General features: G+C 36.1%; 1 protein-coding gene across 1 annotated transcript in view; it reads left to right on the forward strand.

Moving 5' to 3' along the window:
* Positions 1 to 18,576, forward strand: part of LOC150081591 (calcium-activated potassium channel slowpoke-like) — a 409,705-nt gene that overhangs the window by 319,482 nt on the left and 71,647 nt on the right. Inside the window, exon 12 of the mRNA XM_090380557.1 lies at positions 14,872 to 14,984. Within this exon, the coding sequence (XP_090236683.1) occupies positions 14,872 to 14,984 (113 nt within the window). The remainder of the gene's footprint in view (positions 1 to 14,871; positions 14,985 to 18,576) is intronic.

Genomic DNA, 18,576 nt, shown 5'->3' on the forward strand with positions numbered 1-18,576 from the left:
ATTCTCAAGATCAAATAAATATCACGGTAAAACTCCAGAACGGTGTACACCCTCCAACATGGCGGCAATCAAAAGAGTGGAAAAGCAGTGATTGACAAGTTGTGACTCCATATTTCGACAAATGGACAGGAACAAAGCAGTGATTGGCAGATGCCACTGCTTTCCCCGCCCACTGTCCTTCCCAGGGTGTTTTTATGCCTAGGGCGTTTTCCCCACTTTTGCCGCTGTTTCTAAATGGGGAACTCGTTTTCTCATTTTAAACAGCAGGATGGAGGGATTAAACACCCTACCTAAGCTAAGCCCCCCTCCTCGACGACAAAAACAATCATAAAAGGGAGGTGCTTTCACCTGTCAATTATCGCAGTCTTCCTTGACTTCATCGAACTACCTGCCGATGTATACTATCCTGGACTTCAGCCAATATCACTATGTAATTATTTACCTGGGTTTACATAGGTCACTTAGGAAAAGGCTTTTGCTACTGGTTTCATAATACATGAAGAATACTGTTGCATCCGAAAGAGCAGGACTAAAATAGTTAACTGAAATATTGACAAACTATACAAATATTTAAAATATTTACAAAATACTAAACCGCAGTACTGCATTTACAAATATACAATATCCATTAATATACAAAAAAACGTTACAATGGACTATCAAACGTAGATGGAGTCACGTGCACGAGGTTGGTGAACGTTATGGAGGCAGTTGTCAACAATTAATTGCATTTGTAGTTACGTAATTGCCTCGCCCTCTTCTCCCAATGGCTCGAATAAATATCACTAGGAGGAAAATTTTTTTAATGTACAGCTAGATAAGATTCTTTATTAACATAAATCGTATACATTCGTGATTCCTTACACAGATAAATCAGAGGAATCTTACAATACATTGTTTATACAAGTGAACAAACACAGAAATACAAAGTTAAGCTACATTACGAAGTTAAGTTATATAAAATAACGAATAAAGATAAACAAACAAACAAAAAAGAAAAAAAAAAGAGAAGTAATAGTATTTAAAACGAAAATGGACTACAAGTTGGGCAAAACATAAAATGACATCAGCTGACTAGGCCTGGTCCTTACACAACTGTCCTTTACAAACAGAAAGATGGGCCAAGATGTCACCGCAATATGATTTGTCAATATACATTAATGTCGACGTTGTCATTGTCGATGTTGGGCGAGTTGAGTGTCGAGAGTCATATTTGGGAAGTGTCTCTTGAAATTCTGTAACCTCTGGAGCCTTGAGCACAAGGAGGAGGCACTGCGGAGGTGTCTTCCTGACAAAAGCCATCCAACCGTTTTCCAGATGTTCATTTAATCATGTTTAAACAAGCACAGATGAAGAAATGGCTTTATTTTTAGCACATGAGCTATGTGGATTGTGGGCGTGTATTGAAGGTTGGTGCAGAGTGCGGATTTAGATGTCATGTAGATCTGGTGAGACCACAAGTTGACCCACTACAGTAAGCAGAATTTGAGACCCCATATTCTTGAGGCTGGTGGGAGGTGCCTCGCTCAGAGCTTTTAATAAATAAGAAGAATGATGATGTTTAAGGTCACATAACTTCATATCAGGAGCAAAATAAGACAGTTTTATCCTTAAATCTGGTTCGACTTTCGGTCTATTTCTATACAGTACTTGTTTTTGAAGTAAATCAAAGATTTTTGTCCAACTTTTCCGCATTGATAAAAGTTGTGCAGTAAGATCATGCGATTATCTGTACATTTTCTAATTACTTTTTTTGTTTATTTTTTTTTTTCTCTCCAAGCAGCGGACCCCACTATGGGGAAACGCTAATGTGTATCAAACCTCTGCAACGTCCGAAAAACGTTTGCTTCCAAGCTGTTCTTCGGATGGAACAAAGGAAATCTCTAAGGGCCAGGTCAGAAGTCTAGGGAGAATGCGCAAGGTGTTTCCATCCGAAATTATGCAACCGTTTTGGGTTGCATAACCTGTATGCGGCCTTGCATTGTTACGCAACAGTAGTCTACGTCTCTATAATCTAGATCTTTTTTCTGCAAATTGTTCTCAAGCGCTCTCTCTCTCTCTCTCTCTCTCTCTCTCTCTCTCTCTCTCTCTCTCTCTCTCTCTCTCTCTCTCTCTCACACACACACACACACAGTGTAAATTACGTTGTGACATTCTCCAGTTTTTGAAAATGTTTATGCCTTTATTCGCGTATGCTTAATTTTAGTGCTTTTTATATTTCAACCTGTCTTATCAATAATTTCATAAAATGAAATATTTTTTCTGTTTATACTTCGTGATGGCCACATACGGTCAGAATGTGGCCACCACCCACATTATGAGACGAGTATTACTACAACTTGAGGATCTCCTCAAGTTGTAGTAATACTCGTCTCCTCAAAACAAGGTAAAGAGACTACTACTACACTCTAGCGTTTGACCAGTCGGATACAGCAGACTTACGTTTTAACCAGCATTTTTGTTTTAATTTACAAGAATTAACAAGAAATGTTCATGTATATAAAATAGTCGAGGTAAAAAAAAAAAAAAGCGAGGAAGAGGAGAGCAGTACTAAAAACCATGCAATAGCGAGATGTTTTCATAGGTGTCATATATTTTTAATATATATATATATATATATATATATATATATTTTTTTTTTTTAATATATATATATATATTAAAATTAAATATTAATTAATTTAATTAAATTAAATATTAAATTAAGCGTTCCAGCAACCCCTCCACCTATTCACAACACTGCACAATACAGTGAAGTCACGTTAGCTGTCTTCCATGGACTGTACACCTCCTCCACAATTTGCCACAGAACAGTTCGAAATACTAATCTGTCACATGTGATGCTCCTCAAGGACTTCCACGCATGGACTTCGGCCCAAGTAGTAGGTTTTATCCTACTACCTGGGCCGAAGTGTGATGCTCCTCAAGTTGTAGTAATACTCGTCTCCTCTGAAAACCTGTAGAGCAAACAGTTGAAATGCACGCAAATTGTCCTTCGATTTTATTATTTTCGTCATCGACGGGACCTGAACTCAGGACTTTTTTACCCCGTGTAGAAAGATCGGCGATTCTACAAACTGTGCTACCCACGAGTACAGCACACAGTTTACCAGCTATACCCACTCTGAGAATTTTCACAGTTCAAAGTTACGATATAATATACGAGCTAGAACTACACTGGTGTGCAAAATTTAAGGTCCAGTCAGGGTTTCACCTGTAGCTTCTCATGGAGAGTGGTCTGGATATGGGAAAATCATACCAAAGGAACCTGGTGAGGTACAAAAATGATGAAGGAAACAACACCGACACAACAACGGAAACAAAACGGTACAGAGGGGCTTTATTCAAAAATGCCAACATAGCACTGGCTGCCATGATACAGATGCATCACTGCCAAAGATGGAACAAAGGGAAGAGGTGGTCCTCAGTAGGAGATATGGCCACCCTTAATGTCGATGCAGGCTTTACACCGCCTGTGTATATTTAGAACAATGTTGTTGATAAGTTCAGACGGTAACATCATTCATTCCCCTGTCAGCGCCATTTTCAGCTGGTGAACATGTTCTGGTGGGTGTGGACGTGCCGCTAGGCGTCTCCCCAGAGCGCCCCATATGTGTTCGAGATCGATAGAACGGGCAGGCCAATCCATACGAACAATGTCCTCACTTTCCAAAATATCAACAGCTGCAGTGCGATGGGTTGTGGCGTTATCATCCATAAACATCCAATGGCACCTTGGAACAGACACACATGGGGAAGGATTACCTCAGTACAGTAGCGTACACTGGTACAGTACCGCCTTCCAATATCTGGAGTTGTGTACGTGCATCCAAGATAACGCCTCCCCAGACGAGAACACCTGAACCGCCATATTTGCGGGATGATACCGTGTGCCAACATCTCGCCAAATTAGATGACGTTCAGAATCGCTGCTGAGACTGAATCTACTCTCATCAATAAAGAGTACCTTAAGTAAAGGTTTTGTGGTTGTAATCTTTAGAAATAGTGTTGGTCCTTAAGTTTTGTACACCAGTGTATATACTAATTTATAAGATGTTTGTAGTATTTTCCTTTCATCTTCTTTTGCGGCCAACAAGATTTAAACTGCATAGATAATGCAATAGTCTTTTAATTCTTACAGTAGAACAAATTTTCTTTTCTAACGAGTTGCCCTGGCATTGCACTACTTTCAAACGGATAGCCTCTCCAAAGTTTAATAGACTATTTGTTTAAAAGATGAAACTGATATGACACTGTTTCAGGACTAACAGACCTTTCATTAGATAGCAGGTGGTCTATACTGACAACACTAAGACAAAACAGTTATAAAAAGTAATAAAGTTTTTTGTTTTTTTTTTTTACTTTAGCTGTATTTTTACTTTGAACGCTACAACTTCGTATACCGCATGGCTGTTCACATCGAAGCTCTTTACAACTGTTTTGTCTGTGTACTGCCACTGTATAGACGGCCTACTATCTGATGAAGGACCTGTTGGTCCTAAAACAGACAGACTGTCACAGCAGTCTCATATTTTAAACTAATTAGCAATCAATAATGCAAGACCAGAGCAACTCGTTGCAAAGTCAAGTTTCTTCCATTGTGAGAATTAAGAGCACTGCATTGCATAGTATATGTGCAATTTGCACTCTTTTTGGAGCGAGCAAGATTTAAAGTACAAAATAATACTGCAAGCACCTTATAAACAGAGAAATGCTACCCATCCTTTTTGCATGAGTTCTTAAGGACAAATGCGATCTTTGACAGGAGTGCCGAATTGCTTTCTTAATATTCCTTATTTAAAATAAGAAATACTTGGGAATAAATGTAACAAAAAAAAAATACTTCACAGGACGATATTAGCAAAAAATACATTTCAGGACAATATTAACAAAAACGTATATATTTTTGGCGTTCTTTTAATCTTGGACACCCATGTAGTCTGTGTCAAGCAACGGTGCTATGCAATTAGACTGGTTGGTCTAAGACCAGTCTTAGTATACAAACGAAACGAAACAAAAGCCACAAAGCCAGGAGGAGCAGTGGCGCGTTATCCTATAGGCAAAAAGAGGCATCTGCCTAGGGCCCGATCAGAGGGGGGGTAGACCCAAAATCACTTTCAAAAACTCATTGCTATTTTTTACTAATATTTTAAAGTAATTTTTATTGGAAACTGAACTTTCTACCTGCCAAGGTCAATGAGCTTTAATTGAAGATTAATTTGAAAATTACATTTTTTTTTTTTTCAAAAATGGTTTTATCGATTTTGATGAAATTTTATATTTAGTTCTTAAATCATATAATTTTTTTTGTTTTGTTGTCACAATAAAATGAAATTGAAAGTGTTCTTTATTAGTTTTTTTCTTTAGATGGGGCCCCCAAATTCAATCTGCCTTGGACCCCATGAAAGTATAACGGGCCACTGAGGAGGAGTCACTATATCGTGCCAGGCCAATTGGATGTATTCTATGTTCTGTTTTGCGGAACGAGAAATTTTGAGTTTCAAAGAGGAAAATACAAAACGTACACCCTCGTTCGAGACAAACAAACTACTCACAGTATTACAGAGTTCCTCCTTGATTCGATTCCGGCACCCGCTGAAGTTGAAGAAATACTTCCTACGGAATGAAAAATTGAATGCTGTATGAAATGCTTCCTACGGAAGCATTTCATTCAACTTCGGTGGATTCCAGGAAGAAAAACCATGAGACACTCCCCCGAGAACGACTAGCTCGGCCACGTGAGAAAAAAAAAAAGTAATAACAGCGTTTCCCATCGAGACGGGATTCGAACTCAGGCTTTTCCCACATTGAAGATCAATGAGAATACCAAAACTTCATTATATTTTCATTAGAATTAAGAATAAAAGACTATTATTAATTCGCTTATTCAAATTGAAGCTACCTATTGAAACTAAACATTCCGCGGGAAAATAATTAAAAGGTGTAAACTGAAAAGTATTAAATGAAATCAGAATATACTTTTAAAGACAGCGAATACAAATCTGCAGATGTCGGAAGTGGAAGTGTCTCATCAGACAAGCCAATGCTACCCTCCTGCAATGATTAGTGAACATTACCACTGAGATCAGTAAGCAGCTCACCTATCTGCCCAATACCATCCGTTCTCCCTATTTCTAATTCGTTAGCGCGGGACCTCACTTATCTGATTAATGCTTTGCTTAATTGCGAGAAAGGGTAAATTCGGTGAGATGCTGTGCAAAGCTATTAAAATGGGAATTAGGAATCTACAGGGACTATTTTGTCACTTGATAATCAATTTAATAGGAAACTGCTGATCACACGATCTCTCTCTCTCTCTCTCTCGTTCTTCGCCCTTACACATGAGGGCTAAGTTTTGAACAAATCCAGACGGGAGAAGCAGATAAGTTAAAATAGCAATACTTAACCAAAGTAAGTGTTGATATTTTGTTCCCATATGCCTTCCATTATAGACTACGTTGTGAAACTGTTCCGCGTTCAAGTTATAAAGGATTAAACCAACTATAAATACTGGTATAACCCAGTAAAGGTTCCCTCCCCCTTTCCCTACCACTGTAGAAATAAGAGGCAGGAGTTTCGAGGGGTAACGAGGGACCTCGGTAAAAAAAAAATTGCATGATGTCCCCACACGTGTATGCGCGTTGTGTCCACACATGTACCTATGAGGGTTAAAAAGAAACGTCAATTCTAACATAAAAAATCAATAAGATAAATTAATAAAATAAAAACATTTTTATTTTAAATTTGTAGATTTTTTGCCGTTTATTAAAATTAATTTAAATACTTAAATATAATATTAAGGTCTCGGCCGTATTCCCTTAAAGAACTGTGGGTCCGAGTACTGTAGTCCCTTAATTCCATACCCTCTAGGCCTGATAAGAGATCCTAGAATAATAGGCCGTAGGAGACAAGAGATGTAATGAATTTCTCGGCCAAAAATTTGGCAACAAGTCAATTTCAGGGAATGATCCAAATTTCTTTTCTGCTAAATCACCTCATCTGACTGCACCAAATTTTATATTTCGCGTTATTAAAAGCCCATATATACAAAAGGAAATCCAACGTTTCAGAAGAATTTAGAGCAAAAAAAAAAAATTAGATATATTCAGCGGAAATAGCAAATACAGTGAATCCATAAAGCAAGGCCTGTAATGCAATATATACACACACACACTGTCTGGCCACTTCATTAGGACCATGAGCTAATAACATGTTAGACTGCTGCTGGAACTGCTCTTACACAACATAGAATAGAGTAAAGATGTTGAAAAGTAACAAAAGGAACACTAGACCATTCATGTAACAAAACTGTCCTTGATTCCTGGAATGATACAAACAAATGACTGTGCTGACGAATAGGACTTTCACTGTACAGATGATAATACAACTGAAATCCGTGGATTGGGCTGGCCAGTGCTGATGGTTGAAGTCATCCTTCTGTTCCTCAAACCTCTTTCACACTCAAATAACTTATCAAGACAAATGTCATAAATTTGTTTTAATGATTCTGGATGATCATAGAAAGCTTTTAGATTTTCATGGAATTTTTAAAATTATAAATGGTATAATTGGCAACAGAGTTTTACTGCAATTGGTTAATTTTAACTGTTCTGAAACGAGGGAAACGATTATTTAGGGTGCATATGAAATCCAATTGTATTTTGTCAGTTCTTCAGAGTAATGAGGTTACCTAATCAACTGGAATTGTAATTGTTTTTGTCAAAAAAATAATCTTAACAAAGATATGACAAAAAGTTTTTAAACTGATCTCATTATATGTCTTTTTTTTTGGACTATTACATTTTAATAGCTATAGTTTTAAATGTTTTAGTCTGTTAGTTTATCATTAAAATTATTGTTAATCTGTTTATCAACTAGTTTTATCTACATCATCTGATCTCGGAGTTCTGTAAGGTTGAAGTATAAAATAAAGTGAAAATGAAAATTCCATTTTATTTTTACTGCTACATGACGATTTAAGCTTAAGATTCCTTAAAACACTGCTTTAGCCCCTTCCTTTAGAAAATCCTGAGACGGCCCCTGATTGATACACATTAAGATCACAGATAAGATCCTTAGAAGATTAGACAATGGCTACATGAATCAATATGACAGAAGATACGTAGTTTTGGAAATATTCATCGTGCCAAGATAATTCATGAAGATTATTTAAGTTACTTAAGTAACCCATTAATCCACATTTAATGGATTAAATGTGGATTAATGGATTACGCCATTAAACACTGGGTATGTAAAAAATAATGGACAAGTGCAGAAGAAAAATAAAATCTTCAAACTCCCAGTCTGCAGATCGTGCTTTTACAATATTCTAATTTAGGTGCAGTGTGAAATTTTTTTGCATGGTCCGTTTTCAATTCTTTGTGATAAGATTGAACTCTTCCAGTTTAAACCTTATCAGAAAAGTTGCAGCTACTGAATTGCTTTTCTCTCATAGTTTCTAATATGTGACTGCACAATTAAACATTGGTAACATCATACTGGTCACAATTTTATTAATTTACAACATTCATTTATGCGATTCTGTGCATATAATGGAACAAACCCTCCCCCCTTGCTGGTATTTGGTTCAGTACTTCAAGAAGTTTCAATTCTGAAGATATGATTATAAATAACTGAAAACATAAAACTGTTCTTCCTTTCAAGAATTTAAGTCATCTTTTCATAAAAATATATATATAAAACAACAACAAATAAATGCAGTGCAATCGAAAGAAGAAACTGACAAAAACTACCCAGAATTTTTAAATATAATAAAATAATCACTAAACGCATTAATATGAAGTGTATATTCATATCTGTCCAGCGAATTTCTGACTAACGACCTACATGCTGCCAACGTGAAGCATGAGCAGTGACACCAAGACAGCTGAATTGCTACACAACTTTGTCAAAGGAGTAATAGTAGTAATGGCAAATGATGCCAGAAAGCAAGCTTACATAGCATCGGCCAATAAAAAAGTTACCCATCCGCACCCTCCAAGAATTTGTCTAGTTCTCCCTTGAATAAATTCAAGGGAGAACTAGACAAATTCTTTCACAACAGATGGAAGCCTGCTCCAACAATCGACCACCCACTAATGAATGCAAACTTCCACACATCTATCCTGTAACCATCCTTCCTCAACTTTAATTTATGCCCCCTCATGTGTGCAGTTTCAGCAAGTGGAAGAATACCATTAACATTCAGCTTACTCAATCCAGTCAAGGCTTTAAACATCTCAATCAGATATCTCTGCCACTTCCTGGTCTTGAGATGCTGCAATTTGCAGAACTGAAGCCTTTCTAGTTAAGAACATCTGTCTGTTCCCTTCACCAATCTGGTTGTCCTTCTTTGCACCCATTCCAGCAAATCTATATCCATCCTAAAGTGAGACCTCCAGACCTGTACACAATACTCAAGATGAGGCCTAACCATGGCCTTATACAAAGAGATAATCACCTTATCCCTGCTAGCAAAAGGTTTCTGTATATTAATGGCAAAACCCCACGAGCTGTCCTGGCAGTATATCTGCACCGCTCAGAGAATTTCATATCTGACTGAACAATTACCCCCAGGTCTTTTTCATACTCCACTACTCTAAGTGTAGTGCCACACAGTTGATAAGTTACTCTGGGGTTAGTAATACCCATGTGCAGTACCTTGCATTTGTCAATGTTAAACTTCAACTGCCATTTCTCAGCCCATCGACCCAATTTTCCTAGATCTTGTTGCAGTAGCTCACCCTGATGACTGTGATTAACCATCTGCCAACCTTTATATCATCTGCAAACTTAAGACATTAAGCCTTAATCAATATCATTGATAAATATTGAAAACAACAATGGACCCAGCACTGAACCCTGAGAAACTCCACTAATAACATTAATCCATGAAGAGCAGTGCCCACAGATAACCACTCTGTCTTCTTCCACTTAACCATTCCTTTATCCATAGCAGTAACTTGCCCTTAATGCCACATTGTTCCAGTTTGTACAGCAGTCTTTTATGTGCAACAGTACCAAAATTTTTCCTAAAATCTAAGTATATGATGTCCAATATTTTTTGCATCCAGTTACTTGGCCATTACATCATAGTAACCTATCAGTTTGATTAGACAATACCGACCCTCGACAAATCCGATCTGTGATTGCAGTATAATTGCATGCCTGTCCAAATTGTCCTGCATTACTTCTTTAACCAGTGATTCCATTGTTTTCCCTGGAACAGACATTAAGCTAAAACGTCTGTAATTACTCATGTCACCTTTTGATCCCCCTTTATGAATTGGGGATATATTTGCACTTCTCCAATCCATAACGACCTCCCCTATGTCTGAGTATATTAGTCTGTATATCCCTCCAAACAACAGTCTTCTCACTAACTTATCATTGACTTGATAGCATCAGCAAATATTCTTGCACCCCTTCTATTAAAGTGTATCCCATCCCTGTAAAAACAGTCTTTCCTGCTAACAAGCAGAGCACGACAAGAAAAATTCTACCCCATGAGCCTTGCACATTCTCTCTAGGGTTGATTTGATTGACAAGGCTCTCAACATATACTCCCTTCTAGGCGGAATTGCAGACACTTTCAAATTCAATTCTAACTCACAACTTTTTGCCAACATTGCCCTATAGTTGTTAAGTAAGTTCTCAGATCTCTTACTCTTAATATCATTAGTGCCAACTATTTTTGGCTCATACATATAATAATAATTTAATTAATATTATAAGTAATTAAACAATATTAAATCATAATTATAATATATTTCATCAAATCATTTATTTAATTATTTCTAATTACAAATAATTATTTAATTATTTCTAATTACAAATAATTATTTAATTATTTTTAATTATTTAATTAATTTAAATTATTTAATTAATTTAATTATTTCATAATTAAATTAACTTAAATGAACAAGTTAGTGAAAAGCATTAGTTTAAAGTAAATCACTCACTTAGGTGAAATAGCATCATTTTTGTTACATATAATATTGTGAATGCCTTCACAATGATTTTCCTGTTATTACTACCTCAAATAAGCAACACTTCCCCAGCAGAGAAGACTAATAATAATAATAAATGCACCTTTCAATTTCAGTAATTTAATAAAAAATTATTGAAAATAAAAGGTTATGCCTTTTATTTTCAATAATCCTGGTTATGCCTCAGATAGTGCAAAACCCCATTATAGAAACTTAAAGATTCATCTGATAGGATTCTATTTGTCTGGATCAAAATTCAAACCAAGACCTCTCCAAAGGATTAAAAATTGCCAGACAGTATAACAACTGGAGTAAAACCCAGTATCTGCCACAGAAGACAATATTTTAACTAAATTATAAAAAAAATATAATAAATTTAAATTTCATAAAGTTCGGTGAATGCAAAAATTTAATTTTATTCAATGATAAATGTTACACCATAGTGGCATAACCAATCCAGAGATGCTGGGCAAGATGGATTAGAGAAGCCTCCTTTAGGAGTAATGTTGCCAGGTAACCTCACATCAGAAAAACTGAATAGCTATCAGCTTCACAAATCCACAACATCCAGCTCCATTTACAAGCAACTTCTAATTTCACAGCATTTACTTCAAAGCAAATAGGCTTTCTGAATAGTTTCTATATAAACATAAACCACACACACACACACAAGGAAAGTCTGGTGTAAAAAAAAAAAAAATGTATGCATGCATGTATATTCTCATTCCGAGAGAATATATAGCAAGAAACAAACAACTTATAATTTATATTTGACTGTGCAGATTTTATAATTTCTTTTAGAGAAAACATCAAATTAAACATCACATTAAACAGAGGTATATTGGAAAAAAAAAAAGCATTACTTTATATAGTTCAGTGCAAAAATTGTTACATTCATCTACACATAAGAATTGAAATTTTACTGAAACAATTGAAACTTTATAATTCTACCTGTGTGAGATTAGTAAAGATTAAAAGAATACAATTCAGCCTAAAGAACTTAATTAAACCTCAATAAATTAACTAAAATGGAAAATCAATGTAACAAATTATACAAACTTATAAAGTTAAAAATACTTCTAAAACTTACTTAATTACAAAATTCTGGACATTTAGGTGTCTTGTATTTTGTAATTGCAGAAAAGCTCAAATACAAGACTGAGTAAACACTGTTTTTTAAATATACATCATGTATATTTAAATTATTAAGTAGTTTTAAATATACATCCAGTAATCAAAAATATCTGATAATATGGCACTAAAGTGATCCCATGATACTTAGACCAAACAGGATAATATAAAAGTTTCACGCACCATAAAAATATCTTTTTCTGCTTTCCCTGGAAGTGAATTCATTGCAGAATAGTCCATCACTGAAACAGTGCATTCTCCATGGAAAGGTTGGTCAATCCTGATAGAAGAAATATAAGGCAATCCTGAATTTTTTTTAATCTAAATTACTAATTTTTTTAAATATTTGTATCTATGTAATGAAAAAATTAATTTTAAAATGTTATTTATTAGGAAAATAAACTTGTATAGATATCTATACAGGTAAATAAATTTACCTGTATAGATATCTAATTTCATCTTATACCTTCTATGATAGTAAAGTGTTTTTTCTACTTGTCAGTCATTTGGGGGAGTTTGTGTTTGATTCCCATTGACCACTGGAGGAATTTCTTAAGTATTCTTCAACAGAGGTTGTAGCTAGCTAATGCTCAGGTGGAGGGAGCAGGAATTTTCTAATGGGTATTTTGGATTTTTCAGCCCACAACATGCAAATCAGCCCATAAACACACACTTGTGCAGACATAATAAACTGTGGCTCAACATGGACTAAGTCACTTATGTGCACAACGTCCAACAACAACACAATTAGGACCTTATCAACACCATAGTTTAAAATACAGCAATACAAGATACAAGTACCGTATTAGTTTTGTAAATTGCATACATTCCCAGCAGTACAGTAGTCCAAGCATTTGAGTTTACCATGGTTTAAGTCCCACCTGACTGTTGTTTGTTTGTTTGTTATTTGGTATTTAGGAGCATTAGCAACTAAGGCCATATTGCTCTGGGGTATGCGGTGGTCATTCCCTGACCTTTCTGCATCCTCCGTATTTGGTGGTCATGTGCTCGAACCCCAGTCTAATCAAGAAGCATGTGCTATGCACTACTGCTCCTGCCCACCTGGCTATGGAGGTGCCACCCCTGACTGCTATACAGTTAATTAATGATTCTATTCATTGATTAAATGATTTGTTTAAACTCCTCAGACACCTGTGTGTATATGCCAAAGTATAAAGCAGAACCTTAAAAATAAGTGCAATCACTTTGTTCTTTTTTAAAATTGAAACATTATTGTGAAAGGCTGTTTTCTATAATGAACTTAATTAGGCCACATACTAGAAGCCAACTAACAGGTGAGAATTCATTTGGATTTGGAAATAATTAACAAATCAGCAAATATAACGGTTCAAAAACAGTCCATTAAAAAAATAAAGTTGTAATTTGTACTGAATTATTTTACTTTTTCTTATAACCTTCAAAGGGCACATCTGTTGTCATTATTTTCAAAAAAAAGAAAAATGAGGAAGTACAACCCTGGTCAAAGCATGCTTGAAAATTTTTACTGATATTTTACTTAATTTGGCATGCTGGATAAAACCTATTTCCCTTCAATGGTCACATATGTTATATGTGCTAATATACACAGAACATATAGAACAAACAATCAGTGGCAAAACTATAAATTCTGCTCACTGCCAGACTCATAATGGCCCACATGATTGTTTGTTTGTTTGTTTGTTTGTTTGTTTGTTTTTTTGGATTTTTATGGGGCAAAAACAGCTCTGGTCACAATGTGCCACAGCCCACATGATCTACAACCATACCAATACTGCTGTCAGATCCCCCCGACAGTGTTGGATCTGGCAATATGGCAGTTTCACCACTGAGATTATAACTTTTATCATGAATATGAACTTACACACATTCCCATATTCAAACATAACAATGGAATCTTGTGGCATATGTGCCAATAACTACTTACTAATAAATGATCAAATCACTGTTGATACCTATCGGTCAACATGTATACTTTTTACAGAATCAGTGGTGAACCTTGTTTGGGAATTATTGGATCCACACTACATTTTCAGCATGTGTTTCAGAAGGCCCCCATAAAGATTTCATAACAAACTGCAATTCCATCACAATTACATTCCTAGTTCTCTCCTCCCTCAACCCACAGGAAACTACATCTGGTGAGTATGGGCTTGGCACACCAAGGGTCTTGAGCTGGATATCATCATCATCATTCTTCTCTTTCTTGGTGACTCCTTTACCCCTCTCTCTTAGGGTAACTTGGGAATTTTTTTTGGCTGGTGCAGCATAAACCTCAGACTTCCTTGCACCATATGGCTAATAATAATAATAATAATAACTATACATATGTAACTGAAGGGAAGGTTGAAGCATTACTCACAAAGGAAAAGTCACATCAACACCAACTTTTGTCACATTTAGTTGTTTGTCCTTGGAGATGATTTTAGGTCCAATTCAAAATATATAGCCCAACTGTATTAATAATGTTTTCTAAACCTTGGTAAATTTGATATCTGCAGATTAATTCCCATCTCCATGTTATTTAATATTTTGTGTGGCATTATACTGCCTCATTGTTGTCTTAGCATTGTCTTCAATTAAACAAGTAACGTTTGAGCTAATTTTTCAGTCACTGAAAAACTGTCATACACCTAAAGTAATGCTATAAATTTTATTAACTGAATTTAATACTGTTAATTAAGAACTTCAAACATTTTTTGTATAATTATACATATTTTTACTTCTAACAAATACCAATTTGTTTATTTTCCAGTCTCCAGACACACCAACATGGCAAAATGAATACCTATGTGGAACAGGTATGGAAATGTATACAGAAACTCTCTCTACTTCCTTCACTGGTATGACCTTCCCTCAAGCAGCTGAGTATGTTTAAATGTCACAATTCATTATTATTACTTATTATTATAGAGGTTATATTTCATATTTTAGCTGTTATTTAATATTTTGTGTGGCATTATATTGCATCACTATTGAGAGACAGGAGGAAATTAAGGAAACCAGAGAAGACATTCTATATGAAACTAACTTATTAAAACTTGCATTATTTTATTTATTAGTATTCTTTTCCTAATGAGTACTGCACTAATGTTCTCTCCTTCATTTATCATATAAAACAGAAATTATCATTCAATATAGTCAATCTAATTATCAAGTGCATACAATTCTTAAACAACAATTTGGTGAGAAGAAAAATCTGAATTACTCTCACGAATACCAGCTGAGTAAGAGTCATTTTTAATGATAAAAGTAAAATCACATTACTTTTCTATAATCGTCAGTGGTGATAATTAGCATTAAGTAGTGGTGATAATTAGCCTTTTGATAATGTTGCACATGGAAGACTGCTGAACAAATTGGAGCAGTGTGGCATTGGAGGCAAATTGCTGCTATGAATAAAGGGATGGTTGAGTGGGAGAAGACAGAGAGTGGTAATCAATGGACACTGCTCATTGTGGACTAATGTTATTAGTGGAGCCCCTCAGGGTTCAGTGTTCGGTCCATTGCTGTTTTCTGTATTTATAAATGATATTGATGATGGTATATCAAGCTTAATGTCCAAGTTTGCAGACAATACGAAGGTTGGCAGGGTTTTTAAGGACACTAATGACAGTACGCTGCTGCAACAGGATCTAGAAAAGTTGAGTTGATGGGCTGAGAGGTGGCAAATGAAGTTTAACATTAACAAATGTAAAGTACTACATATGGGAAGCAGTAACCCCAGAGTGACGTATCAACTCTGCGGTACTACACTGACAGTGGTAGAGAACGAAAAGGACCTGGGGGTAATTGTGCAGGCAGATATGAAGTTTTCTGAGCAGTGCAGACTGTCTGAAAGAGTAACTCAGTGTCTTGTCAACGATATACAGGAATTTTTCTAGCAGAGATAAGGAGGTGATTATCCCCTTGTATAAGGCAATGGTCAGCCACACCTTGAGTACTGTATACAGGTCTGGAGGCCTCATTTTAAGAAGGATGTAAAGCTGTTGGAACGAGTACAGAGAAGGGCAACAAGATTAGTGAATGGAAAAAAGGGTTGCTCTTACGAAGAAAGGCTTAAATTTTGTAAATTACAGTGTCTGGAGACTAGGCACCTGCAAGGTGATCTGATTGATTGGTATAAAGCCTTGAATGGTTTGATCATGCTCAATGCTGATGGGATTCTTCCTCTTGCTCAGAATAATCACCTGAGAGGGCATAAATTCAAATTGAGGAAAGACAGATATAGGATAGATGTGTGGAAGTTTGCCTTTAGCCAGCGGGTAGTTGGTTGGTGGAACAGACTTCCATCCTTTGTTGTGGAAGTTGATAGCCTGAATAAATTTAAGGCTGAGTTGGACAGGTATTTGGAACGAACGGAGGGTGAAATGGGAGCATTTTTTTTTTTTTGGCTGATGCTGCATAAGCTTGCTTTCTTGCATCATATGCCTCTACTAATGTTAAATGCTAATTAGCATTTAGTAAAAGCATATGATGCAAGAAAGCAAGCTTATATAGCATAACCCAAAAATAAAAAAAATAAAAAAAAAAAACCCTCCCATTTCACTCAACCATTCACTCCAAAAGTTTATTTAAGCTGTCAACTTATACAATAACAGATGGAAGTTTGTTCCAGTAATCAACCACCCACTGGATAAAGGCAAATTTCCACACATCTATTCTAAAACTGTCTTTCCTCAATTTGAATTTATGCCCCCTCAGGTGCAGAATCTGGGCAAGAGGAAGAATCCCATCAGCATTGAGCTTGCTCAAATCATTCAAGGCTGGAAAAATTCATATGTATCATTGACAAGACTCCATGAGCTACTCTTGCAGCCTGTCTGCACTGCTCAGAAAACTTCATATCTGACTGTTCAATTATCCTCAAGTCTTTTTCATTCTTGACTACCCTGAGTGTAGTACTGCACAGTTGGTATGTTACTCTGGAGCTACTGCTACCCATATGCAGTACTTTGCATTTGTCAATGTTAAACTTCAGTTGTCCCATCTGCTCAACTTTTCTAAATCCTGTTGCAGTAGTGTACCATCCTTACTGTCATTAACAACCCTACCAACCTTCATATCACCTGCAAACTTGGACATTAAGCTTGATATTATTATTATTTCTCTCTGATTGGGGGTTCCACCTCATGACGGGTATTGCTACCAAGTACACAGGGTGGTTGTTGTTATGTCTGGTGTTTCTGTTGGTCAAGGAACTCTATGACTATCCTACAGGTGTTCAGGATTGCGACTTTCTGGAGTTCCTTGTAGTTGTTCGCTGGGAGACCTATTGCTGCTAGGCTGTTATGTAGGGTTTTTGGCACCATACCTCTGGTTGACAAGATGACCAGGATGGTCGTAACTTGTTGTATATGCCACATCTCTTTGATCTCCTGTCTTAGGTTCATGTATTCGAGGGCATATAATAACAATAATTATTATTATTAGCATTGTTAATAATAATTATTATTATTATTATTATCATTAGCTATATAGTGCAAGGAAGCCTTTTGCTGCACCAGCCAAAAAAAAAAAAAAAAAAAAAAATTCCTGAGTTACTGGGAGAGAGAGAGAGAGAGAGAGAGAGAGAGAGAGAGAGAGAGAGAGTGTCGGAAATAGAAGGGAATCAGCAAGAAAGAGAAGATCAGAACCCTGAGTTTGCCAAGCTAATAACACCAGATATGAGCCCCTTTCATCAATATCATTGATAAATACAGAAAACAACAATGGGCCCAACACAGACACCTGTCCACTGATTACCACTCTGTCTTCTCCCACTCAACCATACTTTTATCCATTGTAGTAACTTGCCCTTAATCCCATACTGCTCCAACTTGTACAATAGTCTTCCATGTACAACAGTATCAAAAGCTTTCCCAAAATCCAAGTATATGACATCAAAATGAATTTTTGCATCAAGTTCCTTTGTGACCACATCATAGTGTCCAATCAAATTGGTTAGACAAGACTTCCCCTTAACAAACCCATGCTGTGTCTGAACTATAACTGCAGTCTTGTCTAGATGATCCTGTAGCTCTTCTTTAACCAGTGCCTCCATTATTTTCCCCGGAACAGAAGTTAAACTAACAGGTCTGTAATTATTCGTGTCACCTTTCAATCACCCCTTTGTGAATTGAGGATACATTTGAACATCTCCAGTCTATTGGGACTTCCCCTGAGTCCAAGGATACCCTCATAATCATGGCTAACAGCCTGACTACTTCCTTTAATATAACTGGATAGATCAAATCCACTCCAGGTGCCTTCCTTATGTTTAACTTCAACAATTTCTTCTCCACTTTGCTCTCAGTTATTACAATATCATTTAACTCCCTGTTAGTTTGATAAGCTTCTGGCCTCCACTTCCTTACAGAATTCCTCATGTGTGAATGTAGATGCAAAATATTCATTCATATGGTACCATTTAAGCAGCATTATATTTCCATCCTACTAAATTTCATTAATACCTAATATA

The sequence above is a fragment of the Mastigoproctus giganteus genome, chromosome 8 (genome assembly GCF_048544385.1).
Source record: "Mastigoproctus giganteus isolate SK-2022 chromosome 8, ASM4854438v1, whole genome shotgun sequence".
In the NCBI taxonomy this organism is placed as follows: domain Eukaryota; kingdom Metazoa; phylum Arthropoda; class Arachnida; order Uropygi; family Thelyphonidae; genus Mastigoproctus; species Mastigoproctus giganteus.